Source organism: Alosa sapidissima, chromosome 18 (assembly GCF_018492685.1).
Source record: "Alosa sapidissima isolate fAloSap1 chromosome 18, fAloSap1.pri, whole genome shotgun sequence".
Lineage (NCBI taxonomy): Eukaryota > Metazoa > Chordata > Actinopteri > Clupeiformes > Clupeidae > Alosa > Alosa sapidissima.
The window spans coordinates 11439831-11456522 of record NC_055974.1 but is presented as its reverse complement, the minus strand read 5'-3'; the positions used below and the strand labels follow the sequence as shown (position 1 = coordinate 11456522).

At 39.7% G+C, this 16692-nt stretch overlaps 3 protein-coding genes across 8 annotated transcripts in view; all 3 read right to left on the bottom strand.

Annotated features, from left to right (window-relative positions):
• Positions 1 to 5: 5 nt before the first annotated feature.
• On the bottom strand, positions 6 to 7093 carry LOC121689734 (zinc-binding protein A33-like). 3 transcript variants are annotated; one of them, XM_042069809.1, is made up of 8 exons: positions 6986 to 7093; positions 4636 to 4770; positions 3494 to 4047; positions 3310 to 3405; positions 2387 to 2620; positions 2142 to 2289; positions 1970 to 1996; positions 6 to 1005 (listed from the first exon to the last, which is right to left on the bottom strand). In XM_042069809.1, the coding sequence occupies exons 3-8, from the start codon at positions 4043 to 4045 to the stop codon at positions 446 to 448; spliced, it is 1617 nt and encodes a 538-aa protein (XP_041925743.1). In that variant the 5' UTR covers positions 4046 to 4047; positions 4636 to 4770; positions 6986 to 7093; the 3' UTR covers positions 6 to 445. The 3 variants fall into 3 exon arrangements, with proteins under 3 accessions (XP_041925743.1, XP_041925745.1, XP_041925744.1); XM_042069811.1 differs by lacking the exon at positions 1970 to 1996; XM_042069810.1 differs by lacking the exon at positions 4636 to 4770 and having other exon boundaries at positions 6986 to 7089.
• A 515-nt stretch (positions 7094 to 7608) lies between these two features.
• On the bottom strand, positions 7609 to 11563 carry ankrd46b (ankyrin repeat domain 46b). The gene is made up of 4 exons (XM_042069814.1): positions 11453 to 11563; positions 9272 to 9614; positions 8992 to 9150; positions 7609 to 8618 (listed from the first exon to the last, which is right to left on the bottom strand). The coding sequence occupies exons 2-4, from the start codon at positions 9580 to 9582 to the stop codon at positions 8402 to 8404; spliced, it is 687 nt and encodes a 228-aa protein (XP_041925748.1). The 5' UTR covers positions 9583 to 9614; positions 11453 to 11563; the 3' UTR covers positions 7609 to 8401.
• Positions 11564 to 12675: 1112 nt separating this feature from the next.
• col4a6 (collagen, type IV, alpha 6) overlaps positions 12676 to 16692 on the bottom strand; it is a 100540-nt gene continuing 96523 nt past the window's right edge. For all 4 annotated transcript variants that reach the window (XM_042070165.1, XM_042070166.1, XM_042070168.1 and 1 more), the window contains 5 exons: positions 15835 to 15984; positions 15525 to 15641; positions 15241 to 15432; positions 14779 to 15065; positions 12676 to 14653 (listed from right to left, as the gene is read on the bottom strand). In XM_042070165.1, the coding sequence (XP_041926099.1) occupies positions 14393 to 14653; positions 14779 to 15065; positions 15241 to 15432; positions 15525 to 15641; positions 15835 to 15984 (1007 nt within the window). In that variant the 3' untranslated portion in view covers positions 12676 to 14392. The remainder of the gene's footprint in view (positions 14654 to 14778; positions 15066 to 15240; positions 15433 to 15524; positions 15642 to 15834; positions 15985 to 16692) is intronic.

Genomic DNA, 16692 nt, shown 5'->3' with positions numbered 1-16692 from the left:
AGTGATCATGGATAAAATCTTGTATTTATGATATATTACACATGTGCATCAATTGTGTCAGATGTCAGAAGAAAAAAATAAAGGTGAAAATGGCACAACTGAACTCCAAAATGATTCTGTCTATTTTCTTGTGACAAGAACACTTCTCCCTCCATCTTTTCCACTCACCCGCTCTTCACTCAATCTTTATCTTACAGTTTTCCTCAATCTAAAATCCCTCTTTTTGTTTTTAAAACAGTGAGTGCATTTCTTACTGTCATTGTAAAGTGAAACATTTAGCATGGCAATTTTATTTGTAAGACATATTGAACTTGAATATTCTCTCTCCAGGGAATCTGTTGTAGACTACAATGATCAATAAATAACAGGAGATCTTTTTTCTTTGTTCAATAGGAAGACCAGTTTCTGAGGAATGAGAATTTCCCTACATTTAAGAGAATTTTCCCTACAATAAGACAGGGGTGGTACCGACATCATTCATGATGATGAGAGGGGCAGCATTGCGACCTCCATCACTAAGAAAAGGGCTAAAGTATGGAAACAGCTTCTCTGTAAATGAGAAACCATTAAACGAGTACATCTGGGACTTGGCCTCTACATTATAAAAAGAGACAGTGCCCTCCTCGTAATCCACAAAGACCCCAACCTTTTCAGGCTTCTCGCTTAGGGTGAGCCGCACAGATGGACCGGCAGCAGCGGTGTACTCGTCCCCATTCCTTAAGACCAGTGTAAAATAGCCATGAGCTGGGGTCAGTTTAATCTCTCCTTTTCTGTTGGCAGTCTCGCAAACCACTCCCAAATCCCACTCAGTTTTCCCCTTGACCTGGACCTCAAAGTAAAATCTCCCTGAGCAGTACCCTTCCTTTGCCAAGACAGAAACAGCAGAGTCAAATCTCTCTGGGCTGTTAAGGAGTCTCTGCCGCTTATTTCCAAATGAAACTTGTTTCATGTCAGCAGAGAGTACAAGCTCTGGGTGGGCTGTGTTCGGATCCAAGGTCACATCCACTAAAAAGGGAAACAAAAATGGATGCAGACATTAATAATAGAAAACACTTGTAAACTGTTATATATTGCCTCCTTCCTAACATTAAAGCCATACCCCAATTTTCACCAGTCACCTGAACCAAACCAAGTTCCTCTACTCTGCAGCTTCACTATGATATCCCTATTAAGCATTTGTTAGCAAAACCTATATATATATATTATATATGGTATATTTGTTCTCTATTATCGTGTTAAATGTTCCAAATATAAAGCCCTTTGAGCTGCATTCTGTGTATGAAAGGTGCTATACCAATAAAGCTTTATTATTATTATTGTTCATGTTGAGACACTTCCCAGAGCTTCCAATTCTTCCCTGATTTTGGAGAAGTGTTACCCTGGAAATCCAGAGTTCTCGCTAGAGCACAATGTAATTGTCTCTGCGAGACACTCTGGCAATGAGCAATGATGCACGTTACTTTTACCCCACATTCCTGGGAACCAGCTAAACTGATGAAGACAGCGCTGCAACGTTGGAGGACAGTACACATTGGTCGTAGTGTTATCCGATTGCGTCAAAGTCCGAAATCATTCATAGTAAACATGGTTTAGTGTTATCCAGTTGCGTGCAGTGAGATTTTTAAATGCATGCTTGTTGCCGCCTCTTGAGTTGGGCCATTACATTGTTCGTGGCTAGACCCCTAATCTTTCTAGATTACCAGGGTCTGGATTTTCCAGGCTAGAGAAGTGTTCTTGTCACAAGAAAATAGACAGAATCATTTTGATGGAGTTCAGTTGTGCCAAGACAAGCCTGCAGATGACTTTGGATCCTTAGACTGTAACAAAAATATCTCCAGGCTTGTCTGAACTCCATCAAAAGACTCTGTCAATTTGCTTGTGGCAAAGCTATTTTGGCAACAAGGCATCAGGGACACATTATCATGCCACAATTTTTGTTTATCTTTAGCTATAATAAAGAAATTAATACCTTTATATTTTTGAATCCTCTTCAATTCTGTGAATAAAATAATAATAATAAATAAATAAATATATATATCACCATTTTCACCTGCTTTATTTTTTACTGACACAATCGATGCACATGTGTAATATATCATGAATACAACTTTTTTTTTAATCCATGATCACTGTGGACTCACGTATGCCAGAGAGAGTGTCCATTTCTTTCTGTAATGATTGTTTCAGCTCAGCCATGACCTTCCACAAGGCATCCATGCACAGGTCAGTTTTTATGCAAAATTCACTGAAGACCTTGGGTTCTGGAATATTGGGCATTGATGAATAGACCTACAGCAAAGAGGGGGAGATGAAATATACACTGTAAAAGTACAAAGTGTTGCTCACAAAGCCTGTGAACTCACTATAAGAATAAGCTGAGAGTGACCTGAAGAAGATGCACATAGTCGTCACTGTGAGAGAGCTGCTCCAGGTTAGCGTCTCTCTCCTCCAGCTGGATGATATCCTTCTCCAGCTCCTTGATGAGCTGCTCTGCATCTCTCTCCACTTCTTTGTGCTTCTCTTGCATTGCCTTGGCCAGATTGGCCTGGCTTTGCTCAACAGATTGTATCAGGGCGATAAAGACCTCAGAACTAGATTCTATTTCTTTCTCAGTAGTTTTCTAATGAAGTCACAAGAAAAAAATAGTCAAAAGTATGTGCAAACAATACAAACAACAGGTCACACAATATTAATGGGAAAGTTATCTTACGACAACAGTTTACACAATCTATTTTTAGATAATAAATGTCTGTTTCAAGAATTTATATATTGTCTTTACACCATTATGAATTAAATATGTTTTCATCAAAAATTAAATCACATTCTGTTATTATTTACATTTTACACAGCGCCCAACTTTTTAGAAAGAACTATCTGTGCTTCATAAAAAGTATATGGCATATATTATATGTGTCTCCTTGAGAAGTCTGGTTTGCATATGCCATAAGTAAGCCCTGAGATGAATCTTAGCACATTTGAATATGCTCTGGCAGACGCCAAATCACCAAAACCCCAGGAACCAATCAAAACCGCCTATCTGGCATGGGTTTGGCTTTATATGATGGCAGACAGAGGACTGTTGGCACAACTTTTGCACACCACCAACACATGATGGCATCAGTATTATACACCATGTACACTTAGTTAATAACTGCATTTCAAACCCTTATTCACAAGAAAGATGTTTTTGCTGTACTTCTGAAAGGATTTGGTTTAATGTACTAACTTAAGTTTAATTTCACTGCTGGTTATGTATGAAATTTGAAAGTAAACTAAGAGGGTCCAGACCATAGCCATAAGTGGTCTCACCTTGCCAACTTGAAGAGTGTGTCTAATTTTCTTTATCTGATTTAATCTGTCCTTAATCAGTAGCTGTATGTCTGTGTGGGTCTTTTCCAGCCGAATCTATGGACACAGATTTAATGAAAATTAGATCAATGTCATTGGTAGAAAGAACATTTGTTAAAAAAACAAACAAACACAATCTCCCAACCTTATGGTGGACACACTCCACTTCTAATGGAACGGTGTTGTGGCTCATGTGGTCTGTCTCAATGCAGAACTGACAGATACTCATATTGTCATCTTTGCAGAATAACTCTAGGAGTTGGCCATGCTTGTTGCATATTCTCTCCTCCAGTTTCTGGTAAGGGTCTATAAGGGTGTGCTTCTTTAAGACTGGAACTCTTTGATGTGGTTCCAGGTGAGCAGCACAATAGGAGACCAAGCAAACAAGGCAGGATTTCACCGCCTTGTCCCTTGACCCCGTACAGATATCACAGGGAACTTCAGGTTTAGCAAGACCCTTTTTATTCTTGAAGTCTTCCACCACCTCTCTGAAGGTTGTGTTGATCCTTAGATAAGGTCTGTCACAGAATTTCTCTTTGCACATAGGACATTGGTAGTTTTGGATGCTATCCCAGTATTCGTTAATGCACCCCATACAAAAATTGTGTCCACATGGAGTAGATACTGGGTCAGTGAAAACAAAGAGACATATGGAGCACAGGAGTTGCTCTTCAGATAGTTGTGTGGTTGATGACATTTCTGGAAACATATAAAAATAGATGCAGCACAGTCAGTAAGGCAAAACAATCCAGCAGGTCCCAATTAATATTTGAGCCATACTAGATGCATGTTAGAAGCATCTAGATGGCCATGGACATCAATATGGGATAAATGTGAGGCTATGCATATGATCATCATATGAACATGATCACTGTTCCCTGAAGAAAGGGAATGACAAACAACACCACAACACCGATACAATGGGATAGCATACCCTTGTGTACCTGACTGACACCTCTATTCAGGCCCTACCTGCTGTGGATCAACTATTGTTATAGTTCAGGGAACAGTGATTCTATGCATAACTTTACGTTCCCTTTCAGTCAATTCATTTGGCTAAACATAGATATAAGGATGCAGGGGCATCTGAAATAGAGGGGACTGCAGGGTGGATCCCCCTCAATATCTGAATGAACATAATTTTGGCTCGACATCTCGCCCTTTGGTGTTTCTTTCTGGGCCTGTATTCACAAAGCATCTTAATGCTAAAAGTAACCTTCACAAAGCACATAGCAAGCGAGTGCACCCCTAGTGACTCCTCCAACAAAGCCAATATTACAGGCTTACCTGATACTGTGCCCTGCCACACGGATCCAAAATCTGTGCCACTACCTGGGGGTGAAACCACTGCTCCCTCAGAAGAAGACACACCCTAGAGAGAAGATCCACCTCCAGATTGAGATGGGACTTGAACTGTCCTGTCTGACAACAGAGGCAGACTTATCCAGGTTAGAAAAGAGTGAGAAAGTGTGTGTCTGTTTATATAAGCTAAGGCACTATTGTAGAGTTCTCTGTCCTGGCCAGAGCATGATAACCTGACTCTCGCCAGATGAATTTCGTGCCGCCTAGCTCCACTCATCCATCTGGGATCGATCCATTGGAGTGATGCTTCAGAAGGCTGGGCCTTATTAAAAAATCCTTGCATAAGATTGGATAAGCCACTTGTCCGTCATCTATTGACGTGCTACTTAAACCACTCACATCAAAGCCAACCCGTGACGCTGAGAACAGTCTCACAGTCGCTTCTACGCTACGTCGCATCAGAGCCCGTTTACGGAGAGCCGGATCACTCCCTATAAACTCCATTGTACCTGCAATCTACTGCAGTTCCGCTAGGGGCAATCACGAATAAGTGCAAAAACAATGGGGGTCTATGGAGCTAGACGGCTAAATGTGTCTCTTTCACCTGGTTGTCGCTGAAAAATCGAAGATTGGATTGTGGTTTCTGCAAGATCAATATGGATTATAGGTCAAAAGTTGAATGAACGAGTACTTACGTCCTTTCGATTTCTTACAGGTTGGGTCGTTGTTGCCCACAACACACTAGCTTTCTGCTAATGAATGACGTCATTGATGCATTTGAAAGGCTTTTTAGAACAAATAAGTGACTCAAAAATATAATACTCAGCGGTGTGTATTTTCTCTGCCCCCTCTTTTGCATGCAACATTCAAATTTCTGGGCAAAAAATTATATCCCGAGAAAAGTGGATTTGAGGAATACAGCTCCATAGATCTCCATTTATTCTGTACTTATTCGTGAGCGCCCTCATTTGGAACTAGAACAGGAACTGCAACCAGTTCAGAAACCAGAAGTTTCCAGGCCCCAGCTGTGGCGCAACTGGCTGGGGCACCTGCACCATGCGCCAGCAACCCGGGTTCGATTCCTGCCCCGTGGTCCTTTCCGGATCCCACCCCGACTCTCTCTCCCACTCACAAATGTTTGAGGGCTGAAAGAACTGTCAGTAGCTCTAGATTTTACAGATTATTTTGGTAGAAGAAGAAGACGCTGCAAGGCTGGTTCTCCGTAGAGGGGTAAGATAAGACTGCGGAATGCTTGCAATTCTTCCTACTAGTTAGTTAACCATCTAAATGACTTCGTCATAGGTTTGTCCACTCTCGTGTTGTTTTTGTCTGTTGTTCCTCCCAGAGGCTGATGGCCCTAATTTGTGAGCTGGAAAACACCTGCTGGCTGGCATGTTCGTTGGCAACAAATAGGCTGCTCTTCTGCAGTCATAGAAGAGCTATGATTTTGAGCATTTTGAATGTTGAAATAAACTCGCTACTTTTGTTTTGCAGTGCTTTGTTCCTTGCTCTGTTTGTTACAATTTTGAGCCAGTTGTAACAAAGGTAAAAAGCCTTTCATTTTTATGTTGTGTGTTGTGTATAGTTTGTTTGGCTGAGAGGACCAGCAGTTTTCTTAGAGTCTTTGAGAGGATCAGCTGAAGGTTATGTTCCTTCATCCATGAGGATATGTCTCAGAGACATTCAGAAATCCAAGCTGAGACCACAGGGTCATCTGGTGGGAATGATAGATAGAGTTGTGTATCATCTGTGTAGCAGTGATACAACAAACTGTGCGAGAGTATAATTGGACCCAAGAAGATGGTGGAAATCATGAAATAGTATAGGTCTACTAAAGGACCTGATTCATGATTCATATCCGACAAATGAAATTCAAAATAAAGTTTGAGAAGAAGATGCTTTGCAATTTAAACTCTTCACTCCACTGTCTATATTTTACTGAAGGTGGGCCACAATTATCAAATGAAAGACAGAGAGATACTTGTGACACACAAACATGTGGTCTATCTGGTTATTCGTGCCAATGTTCTTTTTACCCTGTGGTAAGAAAGATAAAGGAGGAAATGCCTCTCTGTAAAACGTTATATTATTAAAAATTATATTATTTTGATATTTTTCTTCAATTATTATTTCATAATAAATAGATACTCCAAATAAAGTGTGTAGTAATTATGACTCAGTATAGTTTTTCAAAGCTGAAATAATGAAAAACAGAGCAATCATACACATCAAGCAAATAGTGTCACATCATAATAAAATCTCTGATTATTATGTAAGCAAAGCCCATTTTCAGTGGCAATCAATCATTATGTGCGATGAATCATAAATTATTCACCTTAACGAGTGAAGTCTCTCCCTCTATCCAAATGATTTAATCGCTGGAGACTTGTAACTCTCCGAGCAGCTGCAGTCTGGTATTTCAAGTTCGCAGTCTCTCATACAGCATGATGTCATAACCCCTCCCCGTTTCTCCATAACCTCTCTGCTTAGGTGGCCCTGGCAGCCAGCTACATACAGGAACTGCCCAATACTTTTGTAAGTAAAAAACAAAAAAATAAACATTCAGTTATATCAACCATGTTGGTATCAAATACAATGCAGGGCCCAGTTTAACAAATACAAGATAATATCACCTATCAAAAGTCAGTTCAAGGAACCATGGCTTACCCAGTTTCACCTCATGGACTTGTTTCACTGACAGCTACTCCAGCGACAGGATGATCCAACATCAGGACAAATCATCAACAATGCAATCCATTTTAACCATTCAATCATCTATGCATGAACAATTGGGCCCTGGTGTGCAAGGTAATAACAGGAAGTAGCAAAAATCCAGCGAATGCACGGTACCACAGTGTGCCACACTGATGTCATTGAGGTAAACTACTTGAAGGAAGATATAACAATATTGATATATCACATCATTATATCATATCTTAACTAAATGAATAGAATCAGTTGTTTTCAAAAAGCCAAAATTTAATTTCATAACAGGACAAACATAATCTGTGCAATATGTGCAAAAAAGAACTGGCCTATCTATAAATAGCTGATAAAAGTATGTCACAATAAACTACAAATAAACCTACCTGAGTTAAAGACAAGAATCAACACTGTTCACCCATTAGAACACGCAACATATAACCATCCTATATTATTTCAGGTTAGATAGTTACAGTGTACCAGTGATCTAGCTGTCTTAACTCTCTGGTTACAAAGGAAAATAAAAATGTAATAATATTACAAAAATGTGAATTTCCTCCTGAAAGCAAAGCTCACATTATACAGTGGATATATTGTTATTAAAAGGCAAACCATAATGATGCATATCCAATTCTGTAACATCAGAAAGTACTTTCAAACACCTTATATACAGAACATATTTTGCATACATAGAAAGCTATCCCCAGGGATAAAAAAAAGAAATAACAATTTATACAAACAGGAATGAACCTACTGGCACAAAATGAGGAGCTAAGATGTGCCAGCAAGAAAATAATAATCATTCATTACTATAAGTAGCTATGGATATTGGATTCCTCACTAGTACAGCCTTCTTTAAATGTTCACCTGCATGTGTGTCTTGTTTGGTGTGTAGTGTTTACCTGTGAATAAACTCAAGCACATTCTCAAGCTCCCTCAAGCACAAGTTCCATCTACTAGTACTCATCTTTTCTGCAAATCAGTCTCCCTGGCAACCCAGCAGCCATTTCCAACACATGTCCCTCACATGATGTAGTCTGATCCACCCTTAGTGTACCAGCTCTAGCTGACCAGCAGAAAATGGCAGAACCCCACTAACATAATAGGCAATACCAAGGGACAGCAGAGCAATGACCACCAGCAGCGCAAGGACTCTCCAGAAGCCAAGATCCTCCACAAATTCCTGCCAAGTGGTGCGGAAACTGGATAGAACCCCTTCACTATTCTGAAGGTTAGGGTTGAGGAGAGAATGGCTTTCCATAGCACTGTACAAAAGAGAACAGAGGACATACGTTCACATTGTTAAATAACTTTTTTACATAATTTTTCAAAAAAAAAAATATTTTTTTTTTTTTGTTTGTCATGAAATTTAGTTTTGAGGAATCAAGAATCAGAGACAAAACCACTAAAACTCATCTTTTCTGAAGACACCTTTCATGCAATATGTCCTCAATCCATAAGAAAAAACTATAATGACTTATTTTAGTATTGGTATTAATGTTACTGCCATTACTGTCTTTCACTGTATTATTACTATGATCATTTTTATCAATTATATATATATTTTTGACAGCACATACAACAAATCTGCAAAGAATGAACAGATGCAGCACTACTGACACTATCACTATCACTGACCTTTCATTCTCAGCCATATGCATGGTCTCCAGTTTAGAGTGCGCTCCTCTGTTAAAGCCTTTCATCTCTTGTTCCTCCAGACCCTCCAGGAGGCGGATGGCATCTTTATTCACACCTCTTCTTTTAGCCAGAACCAATGGTGTGGACCCATTGTGATTGCTATAAGAATATCAGAAATCAAGTGATTACATATAGATGAAGGCCAACATAGAGATTTTCTCTTGTCAAAAAAAAAAAAAAAAGACCCCACTTTAACACATGCCGAGGTGCCCAAACTCACCAAATGTCAATCTTCAAGCCGTTAGACACCAGGAACTGGATAGTATCGACGTGGCCGCAGAGATGTAACGCAGTGTTACCATGGTAATCAGTGGCCAAGAGGTCAGCACCGAACTTGTGAAGGAAGCGGCATATCTCCACGTTCCCCCGTGCAGCGGCTAGGTGCAAGCCAGTGCGGCCTCGACTGTCCCGAATGTTTGGGTCACAGCCAGTCTCCAAAAGACGTCTAGCAAAGGCCAGGTCTCCATCAATGCATGCTTGCAGCAGTGGTACGCTGCTTTGCGATGAGTCATTGATGAAGACATATGACATGTCCGAGTGGGTATCTGAAAATTCCAGCGTACCTGCAAGACATGCAGATGCATTTTTTTGTGTTTGCAGATAAATAAAAGCAAAACGGAATAAAGTCTACCAGAATACATTAATGAAAAATTCCCATTACATACTGATGCAAAAATATACACTAGGCCAAAAATATACACTAGGCCTACAGTACATATTATTTTTGGGTTAAAAACCCAATTCTTGTCTTGTCTTGTCTTGACTTATTGCAGTTTAGTTGACAATGGCTATTTTTGTATATTTGTCTTTATTCAGATGAGATAGCCTAGAATAACAGGAAGCAAATGGGAAAGAGACTGGGATCGGAAAATGGCCGTGGGTTGAATTCGAACCCAGCCCCTAAAGCCCCAGCCCTCTTGTCAAATAACAAACTCACCTGAGTGTTCTTATTCGTTCTCCATGAAATGTAATGACCTTTGTGAACATTTGAATTACTGTCTGTTGCCTGCTGTTGGCTGCGCTGGGACTTACTTGCAGGTACTCACATGGCTATTCACCTGTGTACTCCTATAGGGGCCTATTAGGGGTCTATATGTTTCCGTAATTTTCTAATATTAATTTTGGAGAGTGGTTGGACTGTCTTCTTAGGTGATTGAGAATAATGTCTCCATCTTTCTTAGCCTATGTATTGAGAGAAAGTGGAATAGAACATTATGTCCAATATTCCAATATGTGGTTTAATGTTCTGCATTTCTCATTAGTGGGTCACTTTGATACTAAAAGTATGATTCTATGTAATGACTGTATGATATCTGTACTGTCCCTGTGTATATCTCTGTGTGACTGTGTTTAGAGATAAGCAGGAATATTATGACTTTGCAGTGTTTCTGCATGGCTGCGTCAGTAGCTATCTGCTCCGGATTGCCAGGCTGCCACTAATCAGGGTCTGATTCAGTGTAGTCCACGTGAGATGGGATGACCAACGCCATCTCCCGTCAGCCTGGAAGGATACTTAAACCCTAACTATTTCCTTGTCTAGTTAGAGCAGCTGATGGATCTTTAGGTGAAGTCATGCTGTCTCTCCCTTGATGCGCATCATTGTAAATAAACTCTGTTCCTGATTTTTCATACTATTGGTCTGACTGGGTCTCTATTAAATCTATGGTATCAAAAATTACCATCAGTATCTTCAATTTTATATTTTTCTCAAGACATGGGTGAATAAGGTAAAACGTATGTATATCACAGTGAAACTTGCTCAGTTGTTTATTCACATAAATAGTAGTTTTGTGAAATTATATTTTTAAATATGCAAATAATATCCAATAAACTATTCTTCTGTTCAAATGTGCACTATGCATAGGCCTAAATAATGTCAGGTTTAAATTATTGTTGATTTTGTTGACATTTTAGATACAACGATAAATCAGGGGGGGGGGTATGTTAGGGATAAGGATATTGTACGTCTTAATGATATTGTAACTGTCACTAAAACCACCAACAACAAAAAAAAGCGACCGTCATCTTTCTGTACGTGTCACCTACCAAAAGCTCACTTGCCTGTGTGTAACGTTAGGCCCACACTAACACTACCAGCTGAGAAGCAGTGCACTTTGAACATTGGTGGGAGGTTATGTTTACATAACCTTGACTGTCACACTGTAATTTCAGAAGAAATTGCAATTGTCCATAAAAACCTGCTTAAAATACCTCAACAATACGTGCATCGTATGATGGAAATGCCATTCATGCTACTACTGAGTAGCCTACAAGTCAACATCATCTGCAGGTATCGTTAGCTCAGGGATATTTATGGTCAGTGGAAATAATGTTGATCTTAGTGGTCAAACTAAATAGGTTGTTTGAACGCTTAGCTTCGGGAATAAAAATATGCATTTACCTGTTTATCAGTATCCTATCAAGAGAGAAATAATGTAATCCGCTGTATGAAGCTGGTGTCACTAAACTTCACGTTAGCAACAAAAAAGAAATTCTGCAGGGGCTAAACTTCCGGACAATTTAACCGTGTGCCCGTGTACCAAAATAAAAGGCATAGCATCGCATAGCATCACCACTGCTGAGTAACAAAAGTAAAAGAAAACATACTGAATCAAAGAGTATAGACGTAATTTTAGGCATCTTTGACTAGCCTACTGTATCCTTTCTTGTAGGCTAGATAATTAGGCATGAGTGAATTCTGATTCGACATTCAACAAATTTGACAATATGACTGAGTAACCGTCTACGTGGCATCCTTAATTATTCTGTAATATTAACAAATAGCTTGCCGGTGCATAACAGCCAGCCTGCTGGTTATAGACCTACAGAAAAAAGCTGCATGTTGTAGTTGATGCTGTTCAAGTTACTTTTGTCCAATCAAGGCAAAGGCTGTGCTCCAAAAGCTTGGTCCAATTAGCATTAAAATGTTTTTTTTTTATTTTGAGACAGAAAGACAGAGGACTGTTGCACAATTTGCTGAATTTCACCGAAAGATTATAGAATTGGGCACTGCACCATTAAATCATGATCTGATGATGTCCTTAGTAAGCATCACTTGTTTTTTTGCTGAAAGAAGAACATATATTTCATACGTTTAATTAATTAATTACATACATACAGACAATCTAGGTTGTGTGTAGGCCTACACTATGAATAGGCCTATGTAATATAGTATAATGTAAGATACCCTAGGTATTGGCGGCGGAGGCAGAAAATCGCTTCTCTCATAGGTAGGCTATATCCAAAGACATTAATGTTCATGGCAGCCTTTGATAATCTGATTTATTATTTTCATTTCATTTATTATTCTATGGTAGGCCTAAAGGAAGACTGCAAAGTGTTTGTCCATGGTAAACTCACGCTTTGAGCTCAAAGGTCATTGCTACAGGTGCAGAGAGATTTGAAATCGCATATACAGAGTGTCCACTTTCAGAGGAACATTGGGCCTATGTCTATGGTCTGCTGAATATCACAGTTTTAAAACCTCTATTGTTTTTTTTGTTTTTTTTTTATGTTTTCTTTAATTCAGACAGAAAAACATGTCAAACCACTGGTATAATTTACCAAACCCAGAATGTTTTGAAATAATTGAACATCTCCCCCAACTTACAAATAAGTTGACAATGTTTTTAATACTTTATTTCATAGTGAGCAGAGAAATTACTGTTTTAACTACACCCATTCTTAGTGTCCTCCAGTAAAACATTTTAATTACCACATGATAATAATAGGAATAGTAACATCCCGGTGTAACTTGCATGTACTGTATGCAAAACATATTCATCTACATCAAAGCCAGATTTGTCAAATTATGCATAGTAATAACGCTGAAACAGCAACAGTACATAAGCAGTCTGTGTTATTAAAATATTTGCACATGTGTACTTTTATTAACAATGAATAAACATAAATTGTAATTTTATATATATATAAAAAAAAAAACTAAGCTTTTTTCATCTAAAAATGTACATCAGCCTATGTCTTTTATGTTATCAAATCTCAAGCAGAGGGTTCAACGGAGTAAACTACTATACAGTATAACTGTATACAAACAAATGTAACAAATGAAAAGAAATGGACAAGATGTACTCATGGCTACCAGTGAGAGACTGAGTGGCATAGTGGTTACACAGCACCCATACCAACTTCTTACTGTCGTATCAGAGGAGACACAGGAGAGTTAAGCATGACACAGAAAAGGCCTGCCCAGAAAGAGACAACAGATGTAAAGCAATGACAATGATTTCAAATGAAGCTCAACGTCTCTAGCAAGTAACATGTCAATATATTAATTCCATTTAGGCTCAAGATCTTTAGTCTCTGTGTGGCTGTTTTTCTTCTTTTAGTATTATTAACTAAAAATAAAACAATACATTTGGTCATTTGAAGTAAGAAAACAGTCATAGTGGCATTTTGTTATTTTCTGTGTTTCTAAAGAGGTATTCTATTCCACAAACTCTGTCTCTCTTTCTAGTCAATGAAGGAGGCTCATTTCAGCATAAGCATATGAAATTTGACAAAGCACATGGTAGAATATAACAATTTCTGTAGAATGGGAATTTGTGATCTGTTACTCTATGGTTTCATAAGGCTGAGCTTATTCCTAATTTGGACTCATTTAACAGTGCCTTAAGACTAGGTTGATTTCAACTCATTCAAAACATTTTCATCAGTGCAATACATTTAAGAGACAGATATCTGGGAATTAGTTTACTGCAGTTTTCAGGTGATCACAGGGCGCCATCATTTCCATCTGTGTGAACTACAAAGTGCTTGACTTTCCTTGTGATAAATGAGATGATGCTTTTCAAGAAATTAGGAAGAAATGAAGAGAATCACCACTTTTCAGTAATTGAAGCGAACATAATGAACTCAAACATTCATTAAAAAATCTCCTATATGATTTTTCTGTGTTATGGCTGTACTGTAATCAATAAGAGGTGTATTGGCAATTCAGTGCTATCCAAGGGCTTTTGGTGCACTCTCCGAGGTAGCCGTGAATATCTTAGACAAACAACTAGAAAATGAAAACAAAGAAGACAATTATACAAGTAGCACCACTGTTGATAAACTAGTGTAGAGTGGTCACACAAAATCCTCTCACCACCCCACAACACTCCATATAAGAGCATCAAATGTCCCCATCACCCCTCAAATTCAACCTCAAATCCCAAAAAGATCAGAATGAAGGCTTGATAAGGCTCGGGATATGGGGACGATGTTATCAGTCAAGTTTATTTTTCAGTATTTTCTTGCACCTCTAGCACCGGTTCACCAATGCCTACTTTTTCTTCCATGTTTTTCCTCATATTTTTCCACGCATTTCTTCAAGCAGCAATGGCTACAAATTCTTGGTGCAGACTTGGCATCGGCTAACACGGGTGCGCATCTGTTCACCCTTGAGAGTGTCCTGTGCTGGACCAGTAATAAACTGCCGGCTCTGATCCACAGTGGTTAGCCAGAAGCTGTACTTGTTGGCAAAGTAGTGGCAGGTGCCCCGTGCTCCATTGCACTCAATGAAAGGCGTAGCCCGGAAGTCTTCCAGGCAGGAACCCGGCGACACCAGAGACTGACCACCACCCTCAGCGCCCGCGGCAGTGTGCTGGACACACACACAGATAGAGAAGGGGGGGGGGGGGGGGCAACAGGTCAGCACTTCATACTATTTCTTTTAACTTCAAATGAACATACAGCAATCTATGCAGATGACGTCTGTGTTTCTCTTACCATGAGGAATGAATAACCTATCCATAAGCTTCTCCAACCGAAGGGGCAGTCCGGGATGGTGAGGTCCTGGCTGTGGACAGCTACGGCCTGGGAGGGAGCTTCGCATACAGAACAACGGCTAATGTACTGTGCAATCTGTTCCTCGCCCACAGGCATCATTGGAATAGGAGCTGTGGTTGACAGCCAGTAGGACTTGTCATTTCGGCTGGCGTAGTAGCAGAGCTCATTGGCAGTGCAGTACAGGAAGGGAATGGTATTGAAGCGGGGGAGACAGGAACCAGGTAGACCTGAAATAAAAGGAAAGAGAAAAAAGATAAACAATGAAAGAAAGTGACAAGGAGCAAAACAATATTATGTTCTTTGAAATCTTGTTCATCTTGACATAGATAGATACATAGATAGATAGATACTTTATTGATCCCCAGGGGAAATTCAAGGACTGATTTGTCAGATTTGTCTTACCCAGATCTTGGTTGTGAGCCTTTTCCTGGCCTTCAACATACAGCATACTGTAACCTTCCCATAACCTGGCCATGCCCTGAGGGCACATCGGTACCTGGCTGGACTGACTGTGCTTCACAAGTGTGTAGCCAATACTGCTGCTGCGTGCAGCGTAACCAGGAGGTCCGGGCAGTCCTTGTTTACCAGGAGGACCTGCAAAGGGAAAGAAGGAAGGAAGATCTTGACATCTGTTCTTCTGAATAATGTATGATTTCTGTGTTGATACACTCCAAGGTGGGACTCACCAGGCTCTCCAGTAGGTCCCTGAAATCCTGGTGGTCCAGAATCTCCCAATGAACCCGAGGGACCTTCTGCACCAGCACGGCCAAGTCTCCCTACATTTCCAGGTTTACCTTTTGGACCTGAATATGCAAAATATAATATAGTGTCATTTTAATATTTAGTTGGTACTGTAGTAGCTGTGATGAACAGATCTTGCAACAACAACAATAACTTTGAATTTACATAAAATTGATTCATATCTATCTATCTATTCATATAACACTCTGCATAGAGCTCTGTGTCTGTGTGACAATATGCAGAAACAGCACCAACCTTGACGCCCTGGCAGACCAGGCTGTCCTGAATTTCCACTTAGACCATTGAGACCAATAGGACCAGGAAAACCAGGTTCTCCAAAGACCCCCGGTGTATAATTACGAGGGGGCATGACCACTCCTGGAGCTCCCTTACGACCAGGTGCACCTAACAGAAAGAATGAAGAATGAAATTCAAGCTGATTTGCCATTAAGTTGTTGCCAATTGACTTGTCTGGCTCCTGCACACTGATCTTTGGTTGACAATTCTTTGACTGGACAACTGTCGCACATGGAATTTGTTGTGCTTGTAGCATCACATGGCTGATAAGGAAAATAAGTGTTTTGGGCCTCCTGTGTTGCCCCCAGAATAACTTAACAACTGTTGCTTTGATGGGTATAACACAATTTAATGGTAAGTTGGTCTCTAGGAGGCCCATCACGCTGTAGCTCATTACATCTCATTTGTGGTGGAGTACCACCTTGTGAATGATGTCAATGATGTCATGGACATGTGCCACATTTTGTGAAATTTAATCCATACGCAGCACACATCTTTAATATCTTGGACCAGCTTCCTGCAGATATATTGTAGCCTATTATTGCCGTATGGTTGGGTATTCCCATGTCCTGCTATAAATGACACAGTGCTATTTCTCCTTAAAGGAAAAATAAAGGGTATCAAATTGGGCTTTTATGGTTAATATATTCCTCATTTGAACACATACATAAAAAGACACCTGCACACATCCACTACACACACACACACAGTTTTTAAACTACACATGAGGCAATTAACATAAAAGATACCTGAAAAAGGATAGGTCATAACATGACAGCAGGACATTTGTTATATTTATCTTTACCTTTGTATCTC